The sequence below is a fragment of the Rhinatrema bivittatum genome, chromosome 7, assembly GCF_901001135.1.
Source record: "Rhinatrema bivittatum chromosome 7, aRhiBiv1.1, whole genome shotgun sequence".
In the NCBI taxonomy this organism is placed as follows: Eukaryota; Metazoa; Chordata; class Amphibia; order Gymnophiona; family Rhinatrematidae; genus Rhinatrema; species Rhinatrema bivittatum.
Window position 1 is genome coordinate 218,060,594 of NC_042621.1, and position 20,719 is coordinate 218,081,312.

The 20,719-nt window shown below is 44.2% G+C and overlaps 1 protein-coding gene across 1 annotated transcript in view; it reads left to right on the top strand.

The window, feature by feature from the left end:
• The window catches only part of KIF20B (kinesin family member 20B), a 401,219-nt gene that overhangs the window by 337,237 nt on the left and 43,263 nt on the right, over nucleotides 1-20,719 (top strand). The window contains exon 28 of the mRNA XM_029610715.1: nucleotides 12,078-12,233. Within this exon, the coding sequence (XP_029466575.1) occupies nucleotides 12,078-12,233 (156 nt within the window). The remainder of the gene's footprint in view (nucleotides 1-12,077; nucleotides 12,234-20,719) is intronic.

The window sequence follows — 20,719 nt, forward strand, 5'->3', positions numbered from 1 at the left end:
ACTTTTGGAGATGGCATCTCCTCAATATGAGATACCTGGTACCAACCTTAAGGCAGCCAAGATGGTGAGGAATCTATATTCCTTTCCAAAGGAAGAGAATGATATAATGTTTGATCACCTGGGAGGGCTTTTCTTCATCTGAGACCAAATTGGTGGATGGAAACACATTCGTGGTCCCCCATGATAGAGGCTAAGATCTTTTTTCCATACTCTCTTCCTGGGTAGCTATGTGAAATGAGTTTGACTTGAGTCCTCCTACATTGGGTCCAATATCTGTCAGTGGCCATAGTGACCTTCTCCACAGGTATCAGTATGCTGATGGAGAAAGTCTCAAACCTGCAGCTCCTGGATGGATCCGCAGCTGGTCAGTCTTGTACATTGGAGGCAAGTGCTAGGAGCAACTTCAGTCGAAACCCCTTGTGACTTGGCCCAGGCTAGTTCAGGATGGGGCTTTAGTGTTCTTCTCTGGAGTCTCTACAGAGTAATGGCCACTGCAATCTCAACTTTTTCTACAGTTTTACCTTTTCTTAAGAGATTACCTGTCCTTTGGAGTGGTCCTGGAAGCTTAGAGGCCGGCTAAGGGTGCTTATCAGAAGCCTTTTCAGCTCCTCAATATCAGTCCTGTCAGGGCTGTTCAAAGGCTACAAGCAGTCTGCTCAGGAAACACTCCCCCTTCTTTAGGGATGTATTTCATGACTATGGCTTCAGCTGCTGTGTATTTGACATGCTCCCTCACAATGACTTGGAGAATTCTATTCTGGGTGGTTGGATGCCACTCAAGGGGATTTCCTTGTTGACCTCAGTGAAGACATTGAGGGTGATAGTATTTAGGTTGGTTTGGTCAGCCACATGTTTTGGAGTGCTCTGTTTCCTTTGAAAAAGGTTATGGGCACATAGTACTATTTATTTCAGGTCTCCCATAAAGGATCTAGTTATCCTATTCACTGAGTCTCTATGCAAAATGACCTCCTCTTAGGCAGTTCCCCACATGGATACACAGAGAGAGGCATTCCCCATTATCTCTTCTAGGGATTACTATCCGATATTTCTCACATGCATTATCCTGGATCTATTGCCAACAACTATAAGGTTGCCTCCTTGTGCTAACCCAGATACCTACTGGGCAAGGCATTGTAAAGATCTCCCTATGCAGGCAGACACTCTGGTTCCTCCTTTAGTCAGACATCTGACTCTTCAGGCCGAGTCAGAGCAGGAAAGCCATTCAACTGCAACTAGTTATGCAGGTATCGAAGCCCTAGGCTGACTGATGATTATCCCAAACAGCAATTAGTTCTTCCCATTCTTTGGTATATAAAGAAGCCCTCTCATATCCAGAGAAGAAAGTGGTCTCTTATGTCCTTAAACTTCAAGGGAAGAAGGCCTTGCTCCTGGTACCCAGATCTACTATTTCCATGTCCACCTGAGCATGGCTTAATCTGCACTTCCTAGGCTCCAGGTCAAGGGACCTGAAGGTTGCACCTTAGGAGCAGATTCGCATATCTCCCTAAATTCTCACTCCTCTGAGAGTGATGTACAGTGTCACGAAGCTTAATGTTGATCGATTAGTGGTCAATCAAAGGCTTCTTTCCTTGTCTCTTGGGAGTTTAGAAAAGAGCCTGAGGAGGTGGCTTTTCATAGTTGTCTCCTGCAGGGAATGCATATGCAGTCTCCTTCATGATTTTGTACTGTAGGCATGAGTATTATAGGTTCCCTGTACGTACCAGGATCAGTCCAGACTGTGGGTTATGTCCCCCTTCCAGCAGATGGAGTCTGCAAGGAATGAATATGCAGTCTCCTTCATGATTTTGTACTGTTGGCATGAGTATTATAGGATAGGAGGGGAATTATGATCCAGATCAGTTGCAGTGGAGCAAGAGTCCTAGTGAAGAGTAATTGGGTCAAGGGCCAGAATTAACTGTCTGGTGCTCCAGAAATCTTGACTTCAGAAGTCAACCTGGCTTGTGGCAGTCTGGGTAATGCCATTAGCTGATGTGAACAAGCTGAGGGAATCTAGTAGCCCTCAGGTAACAAGGTGAGTCAGGTTTGGTTTGGGATGGAGTACTCCTGCAGTACCTAGCAGCGGCAGCTCACATGGCCAATACAGTCATCGTATAGACAAAAGTATTGTTGACAATCTTGAGACTTCAGAGTATAAGGACTGGCAGAAGTGGCCTGTGCCTGTCTAATGGGGCACCAGCACAAGTGGATTTCATGTTAGCCTGGAGAAGCTCCAAGTGGAGCAATTTCTTTAGTCAAAATAGGAAAGAAGCAGCCTAGGGGTTTGGATATCCTTGTTAGAACCATGACCTATTTCCGGTCTTATATGTGTCTCCCCACCAGGAGCCTAGACATTCCCTAGACCAAGTTCTGAAAGTGCAAGAGGATTCTTCTAGGTTGTAAAAGAGAATGGAAGGAATAATCTAGGGTTTACAACCTTGGCTTTTGAGAGCACCAAGCAGCATAATGAGGATACTTAGTGTCAGGGGTTAGCCTTCAGTGACATAGAAGAGGACCATTAATGGTTTGGATTTAGAATTTGGAGTCTCTGAGAGTTCAGTTTACAGGAGGCAATATTTTCTTTCAGTGACCATTTATTCAATCTTGTTGTGCCAGAGGAGACTGGGATGAAGGCATAACTTGTAAATCTCACAGAGGGCAAACATCTACTCTGGCTTGCTGAAAGAGACAGTTGTTCAAGCTCTCACACTACTCTCTCAGATGGGATATTCTCTTCTAGGAAGTCAAGAATGTAAGTCTTCCTCTATGGAAGGTCTGTTCAACTTAGAACCTGAGTTTAGTTTTGAAGGGATCTAGCTTCCATTCTTAAGTCTCATAGGGCATATCTTTGAGTCTTGTTAACAGGAAAGATATCTCTGAGCCCAATACTATCCCCCTTCTAAGGATAGTGTTTCACATCTGTCAAAATTATACTTTTCTCACTTATGACTGTAAGAAAGTAGAGCGATGTAGACCAGGGCAGGTATAGCCTTTTTCAAGTCTGCAAGTCATCTTTGAGATGTTTGTAAGTGACCAGTTTTTTTCTGGATAGATCTTTTGTGTCCTATTAAACCACAGTGATTTCTAAGGCATTGATTTCAAGAAGAATCAAGTAGATGAGTGTTTGGCCTGCTCCAGCAAGAGTTTGCAGGACACAGACTATTAAGCCCCTTAGATGAGGGTGCAGGAGGACTTGGTAGAATCAGAACCTGTCTTTCCAGAGAATATTGGCAAGGCCAGCACCCTTGTCTCTTGCATCTCTGCCTTAAGGACCTCAGTGTTGGATGTGCAGGCTGAGAAAGGCTTTGCTTTGAACGCAGGAATCCTGAGAGCTAATGTGACGTCCTCTCACCTGGAATGGGTGGAGTTTTGGTACATCTCAATTGTTTAGACTGCTCTGGCATGGATAAGAAAGGTGAAATTTAAAATTACCTGTTAATTTCTTTTCATTTATTCCTGCCAGAGATAATCTAGAACCCACCCATGGAAGCCACAATGATCAAGGGCTCTGTCTAAAGTTCAGAAAACTAGCAGCGAGTACATTGTTGCCCACTTTGAAGATAGTTGGCCTACTCATGACCTTGGCCTATATCATGACCTTGGCATAGGGATTATTCAATTCTTGGATTCATGGAGTGAGGTTTCTTAGCTGCCATCAGGTTTTGTTTGTGGTAGTGATTTGTAAACCAAAGCAAATGCCTTTGGTTGTCTTAGCTTTGTTGTAGGATCCAGAAGAGGTGAAGGCAGCACCAGACCACTATAAAGGGAGTGAAATCAGCTTTGATCTATTTTTCTCTGCTGGCAGAGTGGACATAACCTAATTGTTAGGACTGGTCTAGCAGGACTAAAAGATAGGAAATTAACAGGTAAGTTTAATTCCTGTACGAACTCAGATCAGTCCAGACTCCTGGGTTTTGCCTTCCCTCCAGCAGGCCCTATACCTAGGGTGCCTCCTGCAGTCCTCCAGTATTTCTCAGTCTCCAGGAGATGGTAGAGGTGCAAAGCTTGCAGTCTGTGCCTGTTTAAAAAAAAAAAAAAAGATTTTGGTGAGACAGGTTCCCTCCCAGGCGGTTGGTAGGTCCTAGTGGGGCCATACTTCCTGGTTGTAGGACGGTCGAGCAGGGGGTTGGGAACCCTGAACTTTGCTTGTTTCCTAGTCACCGGAGGTTGAAAACTGGTGGAGCCAGTTCCCTCTCCTCCTGAAGGGTCTGCTGAGCCTGCTGCTGCCTTCTGTGCAGGGAAGTGCTTCTTTGTTTTTTGCTTTTTCTTCAGTACAGTTTACAGTTAAAAAAAAAATGTAAAGAGGAAGAGGCTAGAGTTAGCGAGGTTAGCTTGTTTTATATCTTGATTTTTGTCTGATCAGGTGTCAGCTACGCTTGGGGAAGGCTTTTTTGTATTTTCTGACTCAGCGCTTGTTTCTTTTCTGTTAACTCCTGGCAAAGGACTCCCGTGGGCTGTTTTGCTAAGGGGCCATGCAGTGCAGCACCACATGTAAGGCTTGTGGAGAGCCGCAATCATAGCTCTCCCGAGATGGTCCCTCCTCCCACTGCCTCTCTGGGGGAGAGGGCAGTATGGAGATACCCTTGGGGGGGGGGGTTTTGGAACTGCAGCACGGTGGAGGATGGGGGAGGAGGATGGCCCCTCCTCCTCTGTCTCCAGCCGTTCGGAGGCCCAGGGGCCAGAGGGGGTTTTCCGGATGGGGAGGAAAACCTCCTGGGGAGGATTCTGAGGATTTTTCTGACTTCTCCCCAGATTTTGTGCTGTTGATTTACAGGTCTTATTTGGCCCTGAAGGCTGGGGGGGGGGGGGGGGGGGGTCCAAGCTTGTTTATGGATTGGGTCCAAGCTTGTTTATAGATTGGGTCCTCAGCCCCACAAGAGATCTAATGTCTTAGGAGGCATGGGGTACACCAGGGTTTGGCAAGCCCTTAGGGGCCCCCCTGTCCGGAGGTCCACGGTGGACGATCTTTTGGATGCTTCTGACGGCTTCCCATCGGATTCGTCTCCTCCTGGTATGCTTCCTTCCCCCGGGGGGGGGGGGGGGCAGAATTTGGAGGATAGTAAGGGAGACGGCCCACCAGTTGAAGGGAACGATCCCAAGGTGGTGCATTTGTTCCATGGGGAGGAGTTGGGTCCTCTGAATCCCTGTGTCCGGAATGAGTTGGGCATCAAGATTCCCCAGGAAGAATCCGATCACGAAAGGTGGACCCAGTCATAGATGGCTTGAGAGGTCTAGCAAAGTGTTTTCCTTTTCATAAATCAGTCAGGAAGCTGGTTGTCTGGGAGTGGGAGACTCCAGAGACTGGTTTGAAGGTTGGCAGTGCTATGGAAAAGTTATTTTCTTTACCCGAGGACATGCTGGATTTGTTGTGAGTCCCAAAGGTAGATGCCTTGATGTGTCAGCTGTGATTAAGAAAATGACTATCCCGGTAGCCGGGGCCGCAGCTTTGAAGGATCTCCAGGATAGGAAGCTGGAAGTTCATCTGAAGAACCTATGAACATTGTGTGGCAATCATTATACTGAACAATATAGCTCTGAACAATAGATTTTTAATAAGTGCATACAAACACAGATGTGGTAGAAAATATATTCTTAAATATACATTCACAAAGATATAATAAACAGAAGTTGACTTATATTTGTGTATTATATCTTTGTGAATGTATATTTAAGAATATATTTTCTACCACATCTGTGTTTGTATGCACTTATTAAAAATCTATTGTACAGAGCTATATTGACCAGCTATATTGACACATTATTCCTCTGTTATATATTCAATATATGTGTGTGCTGTTTACACTGCCTGTTTTGCGAACCTAAGAACAGGCCCTACTGGATCAGACCAAGGGTCCATCAAGCCCATCCTGTTTCCAACAGTGGCCAATCCAGGCCATAAGAACTTGGCAAGTATCCAAAATCTAAGCCTATCCCATGCTACTGATGCTAGTAATAGCAGTGGCTATTTTCTAAGTCAACTTAATAGCAGGTAATGGACTTCTTCAAGAACTTATCTAATCCTTTTTTAAACCCAGCTACACTAACTGCACTAACCACATCACCTGGCAACAAATTCCAGAGTTTAATTGTACATTGAGTGAAAGAATTTTCTTCGATTAGTTTTAAAATGCTACATGCTAACATCTAGTCCTTGTATTAGCCGAAAGAGTAAATAACCGATTCACATTTACCCGTTCTAGACCTCTCATGATTTTAAATACCTCTTATCATATCCCCCCTCAGCCATCTTGTCTCCAAGCTGAAAAGTCCTGACCTCTTTAGTCTTTTTTCATAGGGATGCTGTTCCATCCCTTTATCATTTTGCTCGCCCTTCTGTATGTTCTCCATTGCAACTATATCTTTTTTGAGATATAGCGACCAGAATTGTACATAGTATTCAAGGTACGGTCTCACCATGGAGTGATACAATGGCATTATGACATTTTCAGTTTTATTCTCCATTCCCTTTCTAATAATTCCCAGCATTCTGTTTGCTTTTTTGACTGCCGCAGCACACTGAACCGACGACTTCAATGTGTTATCCACTATGACGCCCAGATCTCTTTCTTGGGTGGTAGCTCCTAATATGGAACCTTACACCTTGTAACTATAGCATGGTTTATTTTGCCCTATATGCATCACCTTGCACTTATCCACATTAAACTTCATCTGCCATTTGGATGCCCAATTTTCCAGTCTCACAAGGTCTTCCTGCAATCTATCACAATCTTCTTGTGATTTAACTACGTTGAATAATTTTGTATCTGAAAATTTGATTACCTCACTCGTATTCCTTTTCAGATCATTTATAAATATATTGAAAAGCAAGGGTCCCAGTACAGATCCCTGAGGCACGCCACTGCCCATTCCCCTCCACTGAGAAAATTGTCCCTTTAATCCTACTCTGTTTCTTGTCTTTTAACCAGTTTGTAATCCACGAAAGGACATCGCCACCTATCCCATGACTTTTTACTTTTCCTAGAAGCCTCTCATGAGGAACTTTGTCAAATGCCTTCTGAAAATCCAAATACCCTACATCTACCGGTTCGCCTTTATCTACATGATTTTTTAGGTGTCTGTGCTTGGTATGTGTGCTGCGGTAAGCAGTAGTTTCATGCTTTGTGCTGTGCTAGGTGTAGCAATTGCAGGCTGCGACAGATCCTTGTCCTCCCAGGAGGCAAAGCAAGCGGAGTGAATGGAGGCCATGGTTGCTTATTGGGTTGATGTGTGCTGTATGGTCTCATAAGGATGTCCTCCAGGACCATGATGTCAACAGTCTCAGCCAGGAGACTCCTTTGCTTGCGGAATTGGTTCGCGGATGTCTCATCCAAATCCCAGTAGGGTGCATTGCCTTTCAGGGGAAAGCTGCTGTATGGAGAAGACTTGGAGGAGGAGTTTAAGCATCTGGGAGAGAACAAGGTTCATAAGTTGCCCAAGGACAAGTCTAGAGGGGCCAAAGGCTCCTCTTTGGGGTGTTCACATTTTCAAGTGGACAGGCGTTTTCGGCAGGGCCGCCCTCAGGGAGCGCCCGGAGACAGGCCTCAGGTAGGCAGCAGTCTTTGAACCAATCCTTTCGAAGCAGGAAGCTGAATAGAGACGGCTCTAGCCAGGGAGGCTCTGAAACCAAATCATCCCAATGAAGCGAATCTGGTCCACTCTTTCGTCCTGCTTATAGGGGATCAGTTGGCTCTTTTTTTTTTTTTTTGAGGAGTGGACCAAAATTAATTATGGACCAGTGGGTCTTAAGTACAATAGAACAAGGTTACACTTTAGAGTTTGCTCGTCAGCTAAGGGTCCTGTTCATGGTTTCCCCTTGCACCTCCGTGGAGAAGAGACGACGGATGGTGCAGGAGACCCTAGACCGTCTGCAGCAGCTCAGAGCTATTGTTCCCATACCCCTGGAGGACCAAGGAAAGGGTTGTTACTCATCTATTTTGTGGTTCCAAAAATGGACGGGACTTTTTGCCCCATCTTGGATTTGAAGAAAGTGAACAGGGCCCTCAAGGTTCCTGGTTTTCATATGGAGACTCTCTGATCAGTCATTGCAGCGGTGTTCAAGGGGGAGTTCTTGGCATCCCTGGACCTCAGAGGCATATTTGCACATAGGCATCCGGTTCGACCATCAGAGTTTTCTGAGGTTCCAGATCCTTGGAAGGTATTTCCAATTTCGTGCCCTGCCCTTCGGACTGTTGACGGCTCCGGGGACCTTCACCAAGGTGATTGGTAGTGGTGGTAGCCACCCTCCGGAAGGAGAGAGTTCAGGTGCACCCATATCTGGATGACTGGCTTATTCAAGCGAAGTCTCAGGCCATGTGCAAGCAAGCAGTGGATCTTGTTCTTCACCGCTTATGGTCACTCTGTTGTGTTACGAATTGGTCCAAGAATCATCTCGTCCCGTCTCAGGTATTGGAGTTTTTGGGGGTGTGCTTCAACATTAAGTTAGGGAAGATGTTCCTTACAGAAGAACGCATTGTCATGTTGCAGTCGCAAGTTTGCAGCTTGCTGGTGAGCCAATTCCTCTGTCTGGGATTACTAGCAGGTTCTCGGTTCCATGGCATGCACATTGGAGCTCGTGCCTTGGGCTTTTACCCACATGAGACCCTTGCAGGTGGCGTTACTTTCCCGGTGGGATCTTTTGTCAGAATAGTTTCATCTTCTGCTTCCGCTGATGGAGTTAGCCAGGTCCACTCTCTACTGGTGGCTTAGTTGGGATCACTTGTGTTGAGGTGTGGGCTTGGAAGTTCTGGTATGGCTAGTGGTTACTACGGATGCCGGTCTGTCCGGCTGGGTAGCAGTCTGCCAGAATCAGTCTGTGCAAGGGCTCTGGTCAAAGGAGGAAGCATCATGGTCCATCAATGGCCTGGAGTCGAGTGTGGTCTGATTGGCACTGGGTGCATTCCTTCTACCCTTGCATGGCCATTCAGTCAGAATTTTGTCTAACAATGCGACGACGGTGACATAAATCAACTGACAAGGTGGTACCAAGATTCGGGCGGTGGCTCAGGAGCTAATTCACTGGGCACAACAACATCTCATGAGGATAGCGGCCTCTCACGTTGCCAGGATTGACTGTGTGCAGGCAGATTTTCTCAGATGGCAGCTGGATCTGGGGAAATGGGAGCTGTTGGAGGCGGCGATGGATCTCATTTGTCACAGGTGGTGCAAGCCTCACATGGATTTGATGACAATGTAGAGGCATGCCAAGGCGCTCGCAGAAGAGCACAGAGGGAGTAGACGCCTTGGTCCTTCCTTGGCCGTGAGACATTCTACTGTATGTGTTTCCGCCTTTGCTGCTGGTGGGCAAGATCCTTCGGCGGGTGGAGCTTCACCAGGAGGATGTCATTTTGGTGGCTCCAGAGTGGCCTCTGATACCGTGTTGTACGGATCTGGTCAATCTAGCCATGGATAGCCCACTGAGGCTTGCTCATCTTCCGAACCTGCTACATCAAGGTCCCATATTTTCAGATCAGGCAGCACACTTCTGTCTCATGGCTTGGCTTATGAGGGAAACCCTTGAGAGAGGAGGTTATCTCTATCATTTGCAGGCAAGAAAGTCTTCCACCTCCTTGGCGTATGTCAGAGTCTGGAGAGTCTTTGAGGATTGGTGCAAGGAACAAGAGGTGGCTCCTATGCGGGTCTGTGGCACACATTCTTGCTTTCTTGCAAAAGGGGTTTCTTGAAGGATTTGTCCTTTAACTCTCAAGGTTAAAGTGGTGGCGGTAAGCTGTCTTTGCAGCAAGGTGCATGGGGTGGCACTGTCTGCCCATCTGGATGTTGTGCATTTCCTCCGTGGGGCGAAGCATTTGCGCCCCCCGTTTCAGAAGGGCTGTTCCTCCTGAAGTCTTAATTTAGTCCTGAAGGGTATCTGCGAGGCACCCTTTGAGCATATTAGAAGGGCTACCATAAAGGTTCTCACTCTGAAAGTGGTTTCTTGGTGGCAATATGTTCTGCTAGATGAATCTTGGAACTTCAGGCTCTTTCGTGTAGGTAACATTTCTTAAGGATCTCTGACTCTGGTTTCCTTACGGACGGTTCTAGCTTTTCTGCCAAAGGTGATTTTGGTATTTTATGTTAATCAGTCAGTGGAGCTTCTTGCTTTCACGAGCTTGGAGCCTACAACCCCTCATGCGAAAGAATTGCAGCTTTTGGAGGTGAAGTGCACTTTAAGGTACCTTAAGGTTGCTAACAGCTTTCATTTATCAGATCACCTTTTAGTACTGTGGAATGGTACAATGAAGGGGCATAAAGTATCCAAAGCCACGATTGCATGCTGGTTGAAGGAAGCTTATTGGCTCCATATATATTTGTCAGGGGCATCCGGTTCCGAGGGCTTGAGGGCTCATTCTACTCATGCTCAAGCAGCGTCCTGAGTTTAATGTCAGCAAGTATCCCCGCAAGAGATTTGCAGGGCGGCTACTTGGAAGTCATTGCACACTTTCACTAGGCATTATTGTTTGCATGTCCAGGCCCCAGAGGTCATGGGTTTTGGTGAGTGTGCTTTGAGTGGGACTCTCAAGGTCCCACCCTGTTTAGGGGAGCTTTGGTACATTCCAGGAGTCTGGACTGATCTGGGGACATACAGGGAAAGGAAAATTGGTTCTTACCTGCTAATTTTCGTTCCTGTAGTACCACAGATCAGTTTAGAGTCCTGCCTGGTTGGGTAATGGTGTTGTGGAGAGTCCGCTCGATCTATCATTTTAGTTAATCTGAAGAATGACACGGGGTTTTTGGTTAGTCCTTTATCTTTTTTGGTTTGATGAGGACTGGTTTCTCTTGGTTCTGGTTTGCCTATTCCCGCTGCTTGTTCAGGGAGTTAATGATAGTGGTTAGTGATTTGTTTTTTCTACTATCTTGGCTTTGGTACAGATCAATACTGGCGGACTGCAGGAGGCACCCTGCAGTCTGCCAGTGGCAGTGGCAGTGAAACTTTCTCTGTCTCCATCTGCTGGAGGGGAGGCCAAACCCAGGAGTCTGGACTGATCTGTGATACTACAGGAAGGAAAATTAGCAGGTAAGAACCAATTGTCCTATTTCACCTTAGTAAGGTAGACTTAGGAAAGCCTAGAAGTGAGCAGTCTGCCAAGTACTTGTGACCTGAACTGGCCACTTTTGGAGATTGACCTTGGTCTGACCCAGCATGGTATATCTTAGGTTAATAATTTCTGCATTTATGATAGGAGAGGATCACTTCTAGTACAGGTTGCTTCCTTTCTACCTTACATCTGTTGTAAGTTTCTTTTCATCAGCATCATGGCTACCTTCATAGAGATTTGAGTCCATGGAAGAGTTCTGGTTTTATTACCTGAAAAATTTGCTAATAAGGCCAAAGACTAGATATTATCCATAGCTGGGTTTTCAGTTAAAAGATGAATGTGCTTATTCTGTATCAAGATTTGCTTTACTTGTGAGCTCGTTTCTTACTTCTCAGGTTTTGATCACAAAGGAATTTTTTTTTATCATAAGATGCCACACTTCTCAGGTCTTTCCTAACAATGTTAGGGACAGTGCCTTGGACTTTGGGTTTTGATGAAGGCAGTGTTAGAGCTGCTTACATGGGTAAGGTTGCATTTGAAGGGGTTCCGATTATGTTTAAACAGTAGCTGTAGTTCATAAATATATGTAAAAAATCTTTGAAGCACTTTTCCTCAAAAATATCTTGAATTAATTTTGCCCTGACAGGCATGCCTCAAGAATGTGGTATATTTTTTATTTTAAAAATAAGCTTTCTAGCAAAGAAAATTGAGTTCCTAGAGATACCAATTCTGTAAAGGCAGTTGTAATATAAGGCACTAATTTTATTATAGGAATGAGTACAGATTTTCAAAGCAACTTATTTAAGTGACAAACTTTTTCCTTAAATGTTACTGTGCTTCATGTCTAAAAATCTAAATGTTTTTGTCACTCAGGATGACTAAAATAGTCTGGTGCCATAGTTTGGTGACAATCCTAATAGGTTCTCTTTATTTTTAAACTTCAGTCAATATATTTAGCTTTTGATTTATCTTACACATTGTTCTAAAGTATGCCAGCTTTATTTGTATATTGTATAAAAATGTCTGATGTGTTAATTAAATTCATAGGAGTTTGAAGAAAAATATAGCAGTGACAGAAAAAAATGGTTGGAGGAAAAAATGGTACTCATAACGCAAGCAAAAGAGGCCGAACAACAGCGTAACAGAGAGATGAGAAAGTATGTTGAAGACAGAGAGCGTCACACGAAGCTGCAGTCTGAAGTGGTAGGTAGAATAGGCCCTGGGGACTAGTTTCTATCCTTTCTACTGTGCTGACATATGCTGCTCATCAGAGGGCTAGGAGATAGTTTAATTTGTACTCCTACTGTAGACTCGGTAACATTGCAGAGAAACAACCTCCTTATTCTGACTAAAAATAAACCTGCCCCCTAATAGAAACGTAGAAATGACGGCAGAAAAGGACCAAATAATCCACCCAGTCTGCCCAGCAAGCTTATGCCATTATCTGCTGTGCAGGTTACCTCCATGCTTATCAGTTTCCCAGACTGTAAAGGTCAGGACCCTCGGATGCTTTTTTAATCCAATTTCCCTTTACCCTTGCTGTGAAGCAGAGCAATGTTGGAGATGCATAAAAGTATTAGGCTTATTGGTTAAGGGTAGTAAAAGCTGTATCAGCAAGTTACCTCCATGCTTATTTGTTCCCCAAACTGTAAAAGTTGGGGCCCTCGGTTGCTATCTGAATCTAATTCCCCTTTTCCTATTGCTGTTGAAGCAGAGAGCAATGATGGAGTTGCAGTAAGAGTATCAAGGCTTACTTAAGGGTAGCAGCTGCCGCATCATAAAGTTACCCCATATACTCTTTTCTTCATTTCCATCCTCTAGCATTTAGGGATCCACAGTGTTTATCCCTATGCCCCTTTTAATTCCTTCACTGTTTTCATCATCTTCTCCTCCTCCAGAAGGGCATTCCAGCCATTCACGTCCTCTCCATGAAGAAATATTTCCTGACATTGGTTCTGATTCATCCTCTCTGTATTTTCATTTCAAGACCCCTAGTTCTATTGATTTCTTTCCAATGGAAAAGGTTTGACAATCATGCATCATTAAAACCTTTCAGGTATCTGAAGATCTGTATCTTCCCTACACTCCGCTCTTTCAGGGTACACATATTCAGATCCTTCAGCCTTTCTTCATAAGTCTTCCAATGCTGACCTCACATTTTGGTTGCTGCTCTTTGGACAATTTTTATCCTGTCTTTATCCTTTGAGATATAGGCACCAGTACTGAACGTAGTACTCCAGCTGAGGCCTCACCAATAACATGTACCATGGCATTATCACTTTTTTTTTCTTACTGGTTATTCCTCTCTCAATGCAGCCCAGCATTCTTCTGGCTTTAGCTACCACCTTGTCACTTTTGTGCTGCCTTCAGATCACCATACACTATCACACCAAGATCCCTTTCCCAGTCCATGCGCATTAGTCTTTCACCACCTATCCCATACAGCTCTTTTGGATTATCACACACTAGATGCACGACTCTGCACTTCTTGGCATTGAATCCCAGATGCCAAATTCTCGACCAGTCTTCAAGCTTTTTTAAATCACTTTTCATTTTCTCTACTCCTTCAGGCGTGTCCACTCTGTTGCAGATCTTAGTATAATCCACAAATAGACTTTACTTTCTATCTCTTCTGCAATATTGCTTACAAAGATATTGAACAGAATCAGTCCCAAACCGATCCCTGTTGCACTCCACTTAGCACTGTTCGTTCTTCACAGTTGGCACTCACTCCCAAGCTTCCCATTTTGTTTGAGTCTTCTATATGGGACTGTATCAAAAGCTGTACTAAAATCCAAGTAAATCACATTGAGTGCTCTTCTCTGATCCTATTCGCTAGTCACTCAATCAAAAAACTCAATCAGATTTGTCTGACAGGACCTTTCCCTGGTGAATCCATGCTGCCTCAGGTCGAGCACCCCACTGGATTGTAGATAGTTCACTATCTTTTCCTTCACCAGAACCTCCATTAATTTTCCTACCACCAAGGTGAGGCTAACTGGCTTGTAGTTTCCAGCTTCCTCTTTGCTCCCACTCTTGTGAAGCAGGACCCACTACCATTCTCCTCCAAACTCACGGCATCACTTCCCTTTCCATGGATCTATTGAACAGGTCTTTCAGTGGACCTGCCATCACATCTCTGAGCGCCCTCAGTATCCTGGAATGTGTCTCATCCAGCCCCATGGCCTTGTCCATTTTGTTTTCCTAGCTTTTCCCATACATTCTCTTCTGTAAACGGAGTTTTGTCTACTCCACCCTCTTCCACAGTGCTGGACAGTGGTGTGTATTCGCAGCACAGCCAGCTCATTTTATTCTGTGACACGGGTAGTAGTTTTTCTGACCTAATAGCAAAATGGAATCTGATCGACTAATTTACTGAGAGATAGGGTTTCTCTCTGACTTGGGTGAAACTTACACATTTGCTGCGATGGGGGTAGGATTGTGCCAATTTGTTGACGAATGTATAACTGTAGATGTGCAAAATATTTATCAAACAATACTCTGATGAATGTTTGTATATTTGTTCTTTGTGCATTCAAAATGAAGTGTCTAGAGAAACCTGTGAGAGGATGCTCACTGGTGGTGACTGAAAACAGATGTGATCTTCTCTAAATTTCATTTTCTGTGAGCAACTGTGCCTGTAATAATGGCATCTTGAATTACAGGTGATGATACACTGAGTTGTCTAATTGGATTATAGTGTGAGATACATAATTGGTAATTACCTACTTACCTCTGTAGACATGTACAAAAATATTTCTTCATGGACAAGCAGGAACAAAGTCAGTCACACAAATGGGTAGCATCATCTGATAGCTCCTTGTCTGAGCACTTTTTCTCAAACTCATAAATAGTGTTCGTGAGCATACCCAGATCAGTCCAGACCAGTGGGTTATGTATTCCCACCAGCAGATGGAGGCAGAGAAAAAAAACTTTGAGGCACTACTATATAAACCACTAGTGCCACCTGCAGCTTCTCAGTATTTGTCTCCAGCAGATGGTCGGGCATCCTGCAGCTCTGGACTGAGTGTTAGCAGGGCTCCCCGAGGTGTGGGGCTCCGATCGCAGGCCATCCCTTGGGTGGAGCAGGGTGAATGGGGGGTTGGACACCCCCAGCTGTAGAGCCCACGGATTCCGGGGAGTTGGATAGCCAGGGGACTGGTTCCCTCCACGCTCCGAAGCCCTCTTCCAGCGCCTCCTAAAGAAAAATACCCCTGTGGGGATTTTTTTGTTAGAGTTGAAAAGAGAAAAAAAAAAGGATTTTTGCATTCAGTTTTATTCTCCGCAGGGGCTTTTCTCTGAGGCTTGCTGTTTCAGGCAGTGATTGGTTGGGGAGAGGAGGAGCATCCTAGTGCCTGGAGCCTCCTCTGGTTGGGGAAGCATCCCCTGGGCATTTTTGGCCTCAGGGCAGGCATATTAATCAAATTATCCTGGGTCTACCACAGGTATTAACACTGACAAGTATTACAAAAAATATACCCGTGTATTTCACTAAATTTTATCTTCAATTTTTATTTCACAAACCTTTAAAACATAACACATACCTAATTATATCATCCATACACACCACATTCACTCACACATCAATACACTATTAAAAAACTAACAATACAAACTTATTGCACTTTATCAATACTATTGCCACATTCCCTAGTATACAATATACACATACTTTGCTTCTGTTAATTACCCCAATTTTCCACCATCAATATTTAACACAGAATTCCTCAATACAAACTTATTGCACTTTAACAACACTATTGCAACATTCCCTAATATACAATTCGTTTATAATACGTAGTTAACATTGCAATTTCTTTAATATTGTCCCATCAATATTGCAATTTGACTGCCCAGGCATCCTGAGGGCCTGGGCAGTCAAATCGGAGGTTTGCAGTCATTTTTAACTGCTTCCTTCCTCCATGGAGTGCTGAGCCCGGGCTATTTTTAGCGCGGGGAATGAGTTCTAAGTGCAGGTCTTTCAGGATCCCTCCCACAGTAGGGTAGCTTTGGTACATCCCACTGGTCTGGACTGATCTGGGTATGTTCAGGAAAGGAAAATTGGATCTTACCTGCTAATTTTTGTTCCTGTAATACCATAGATCAGTCCAGAGGCCCGCCCAGACGTGACTGCCGAAAGATGGGCTGACCTTTGGGTTAGCTACTGTATTGAAGAATTCTGAAGGAAATAGTTTTGATTCCAATATTAACGAAGATCCAGGGTAGGGTTTCCTACTTTAGGGGAATCCAACCCTCCTGTTTTTTTATGTTCGCCTTGTTCGGGGTGAATAGTTGTTTAAGTTGGTTTGAAGTTGGTTCTATTGGTTTTTTGCTTGGGGATCGACCAATACTGAGGAGCTGCAGGTTGCACTAGTGGTTTATATAGCAGTGCCTCAAAGTTTGTTTTTTTTTTCTCTGCCTCAATCTGCTGGTGGGAGTGCATAACCCACTGGTTTGGACTGATCTGTGGTATTACAGGAATGAAAACTAGCAGGTAAGATCCAATTTTCCTTTATTGGGCATGTGCAGGAATTCCCATGTTAGTGTATCTGTGCAAGCCCTTCAGTCTTATTGTCTGCTTTGTGAGTGGCCAGGAGTGATTTTTTTTAAAGTAAAATTTGATTGTTTTCTTCAATTTGCCTTCTTCCTCAGTTCCTAGAGTTAAAAACAAACAAAACAAAAAACCTAGTCAGTCAGACCAGCCCAAACACATGGGTTGTCCACTAACCAACACACTGAAGCAGAGTTTAACATGCTTGCTGATGTCACCTTGTAGAGAGATATCTCGTGTTTTACCACTGAATCACCAAATATGAATCATAATAGCCAAAGACACATGCTGCCAGTACTGACAAGCCTCAAAAGCACTGTCACAGCTCAGTGGAAAAAGAAGATTGTAGAAAAGTTGATCTGGGAGATGTGGCTGTTTAAAAAAAAAAAAGCAGACAGAAGGACAATACCAGCTAAGCCCCTGAGCAGGAGTCATGGATCAGCCAACAGAGTCCAGAGGAGAGGCTGTCAGAGATGGAGAAAAACATTCTGGTGTAACAGATTGGCAAAAAGATGTGGCAATTCTCCCTCCAAAGAAATGGGGAGGGGGTAAAAACACCTGCAACATGGCAGGACCCCCTCCCCCCGAAGTAATGGGAGGGGGGAAAAGACCTGCAATGTGGAAAGGTGGAAAGAAGGCAAAACGATTATCGGCACGGTTAAAAAGAGGTGAAAGAAGCTATTTTAGCCAAAAGATCTTCATTCAAAAATTGGAAGAAGGATCCAACAGAAGAAAATAGGATAAATCAAAAACGCTGGCAAGTTAAATGTAAGACATTGATAAGACAGGCTAAGAGAGAATTTGAAAAGTTGGCCGTAGAGGCAAAAACTCACAGTAAAAACTTTTTGAAATATATCTGAAGCAGAAAGCCTGTGAGGGAGTCAGTCGGACCATTAGATGATCGAGGGGTTAAAGGGGCATTTAGAGAAGATAAGGCCATCGCGGAAAGATTAAATGATTTCTTTGCTTCGGTGTTTACTGAAGAGGATGTTGGGGAGGTACCCGTACCAGAGAAGGTTTCCATGGGTAATGATTCAGATGGACTGAATCAAATCACGGTGAACCTAGAAGATGTGGTAGACCTGATTGACAAACTAAAGAGCAGTAAATCACCTGGACCGGATGGTATACACCCCAGAGTTCTGAAGGAACTAAAAAATGAAATTTCAGACCTATTAGTAAAAATTTGTAACCTATCATTAAGAAGACTGGAGGATAGTAATGTAACCCCAATATTTAAAAAGGGCTCCAGGGGCAATCCAGAAAACTACAGACCGGTTAGCCTGACTTCAGTGCCAGGAAAAAATAGTGGAAAGTGTTCTAAACATCAAAAATCACAGAACATATAGAAAGACATGGTTTAATGGAACAAAGTCAGCATGGCTTTACCCAAGGCAAGTCTTGCCTCACAAATCTGCTTCATTTTTTTGAAGGAGTTAATAAACATGTGGAAAAAGGTGAACCGGTAGTTCCCTGTACGTACCTGGATCAGTCCAGACAGTGGGTTATGTCCCCAATCCAGCAGATGGAGTCAGCACAAGCTTTGAGGGGGCGTATCCATATATACCACTACCCCCTCTGCAGGAGTTCAGTATCTTCTGACTCCAGCAGATGCGAGTAGGGGAATCAGGCTTCCCCTCTAATCCTTTCTCTCTCATTTTCTTGTTTGATTATTTGGCTTGTTGCTGTTTGCTTGTTTTTTCTTGTGGATCAAGAACATATAGAAAGACATGGTTTAATGGAACAAAGTCAGCATGGCTTTACCCAAGGCAAGTCTTGCCTCACAAATCTGCTTCATTTTTTTGAAGGAGTTAATAAACATGTGGAAAAAGGTGAACCGGTAGATATAGTATACTTGGATTTTCAGAAGGCGTTTGACAAAGCTCCTCATGAGAGGCTTCTAGGAAAAATAAAAAGTCATAGGATAGGTGGTGATGTCCTTTCATGGATTGCAAACTGGCTAAAAGCCAGGAAACAGAGAGTAGGATTAAATGGACAATTTTCTCAGTGGAAGGGAGTGGGCAGTGGAGTGCATCAGGGATCTGTATTGGGACCCGTACTTTTCAATATATTTATAAATGATCTGGAAAGAAATTCGACAAGTGAGGTAATCAAATTTGCAGATGATACAAAATTGTTCAGAGTAGTTAAATCACAAGCAGATTGTGATAAATTGCAGGAAGACCTTGTGAGACTGGAAAATTGGGCATCAAAATGGCAGATGAAATTTAATGTGGATAAGTGCAAAGTGATGCATATAGGGAAAAATAACCCATGCTATAGCTACACAATGTTAGGTTCCATATTAGGTGCTACAACCCAAGAAAGAGATCTAGGTGTCATAGTGGATAACACATTGAAATCGTCGGTTCAGTGTGCTGCGGCAGTTAAAAAAGCAAACAGAATGTTGGGAATTATTAGAAAGGGAATGGTGAATAAAATGGAAAATGTCATCATGCCTCTGTATCGCTCCATGGTGAGACCGCACCTTGAATACTGTGTACAATTCTGGTCGCCGCATCTCAAAAAAGATATAATTGTGATGGAGAAGGTACGGAGAAGGGCTACCAAAATGATAAGGGGAATGGAACAGCTCCCCTATGAGGAAAGACTAAAGAGGTTAGGACTTTTCAGCTTGGAGAAGAGATGGCTGAAGGGGGATATGATAGAGGTGTTTAAAATCATGAGAGGTCTAGAACGGGTAGATGTGAATCGGTTATTTACTCTTTCGGATAATAGAAAGACTAGGGGGCACTCCATGAAGTTAGCATGTGGCACATTTAAAACTAATCAGAGAAAGTTCTTTTTTACTCAACGCACAATTAAACTCTGGAATTTGTTGCCAGAGGATGTGGTTAGTGCAGTTAGTATAGCTGTGTTTAAAAAAGGATTGGATAAGTTCTTGGAGGAGAAGTCCATTACCTGCTATTAATTAAGTAGACTTAGAAAATAGCCACTGCTATTACTAGCAACGGTAACATAGAATAGACTTAGTTTTTGGGTACTTGCCAGGTTCTTATGGCCTGGATTAGCCACTGTTGGAAACAGGATGCTGGGCTTGATGGACCCTTGGTCTGACCCAGTATGGCATGTTCTTATGTTCTTAAAGACCCTCCACCCACCATGTTTTTATGCATAAGCTTATGCATATTTATCAGCTGGAAAGGATAAGATGGAGGGCAAATAAGGAGAAGTGAGCGAGATCAGAAAAAGTGAAGGACCCCCTGGGGAAGTGAACCCTGATGGGGAATCCTGAGAAAAACCATGAAACCAGAGAAGGGACACCTGAAAGAAAAGGGGAGCCTGGAGCAGACTAGCAGCGCTACTATTGAGGAGGGAGAAGACTGGGTGTGGCCAGGAGACCAGAGAGAGGAGACACCCTACTCAGGTGCGGAGAGTAACACAGAGTTTGGGACAGTGAGGGGCGAGAGCAAGCCCAGATAGCCCGGCAAGTCTCCTTCCAGGACCAAATGCCTGCTCTGCCAGTACCAAGCCCAGGAAGCACATTCTCTTGCCCCTGCCCACATTCTCCAGACCTCCAGATAGCATCTGCTTCAGAGATAAAACAGATATCACATGAAGCTGGGACCCAGGGGTAAGTAAGTTAGCCATAAGGCTTATGGCATGTGCAAAACCACCCATGATACAGAACTTGCTTTAGGGAAATCTGGTGCTCAGTGGCCAGGATGTTAGAGACAGGAACTATTTTCTAAATGCTACATTCTGCCAAATCTGTTAATCAAGTCTGTTTTTTGAGGAGAATACACGTTGTCTTTTCCTGATTTAGGATCGTGATGTAAGGTGGGAAGGCAGCTGGAATTGTGTTGTAGCAGACAGGTCCCTCCACCCCTAAACTTGCTTACAACGTTATATAGGCTCCCATGCTGTTGTCAGCCTGCCAGTATTCTCTCTCTCCAGCAGAGTTTAGAAGAGCATGTCCCATTCTCTGAGATGAGGCCTAATTAAACTTTTAAAAAGACTTGCTTGGAAGGGCATCTCCTGCAGTGAAAGCCTTGTGCTCCCTTCCCCAGTTGAACATGGCCTTAAACCAGGGAGCTTCCAAGGGTTTGGTTTAGGCTCCACATTTCTATGTTGCCCTGTTTCTTCCCATATCCACCTTTCCCTCTCTTCTCTGACT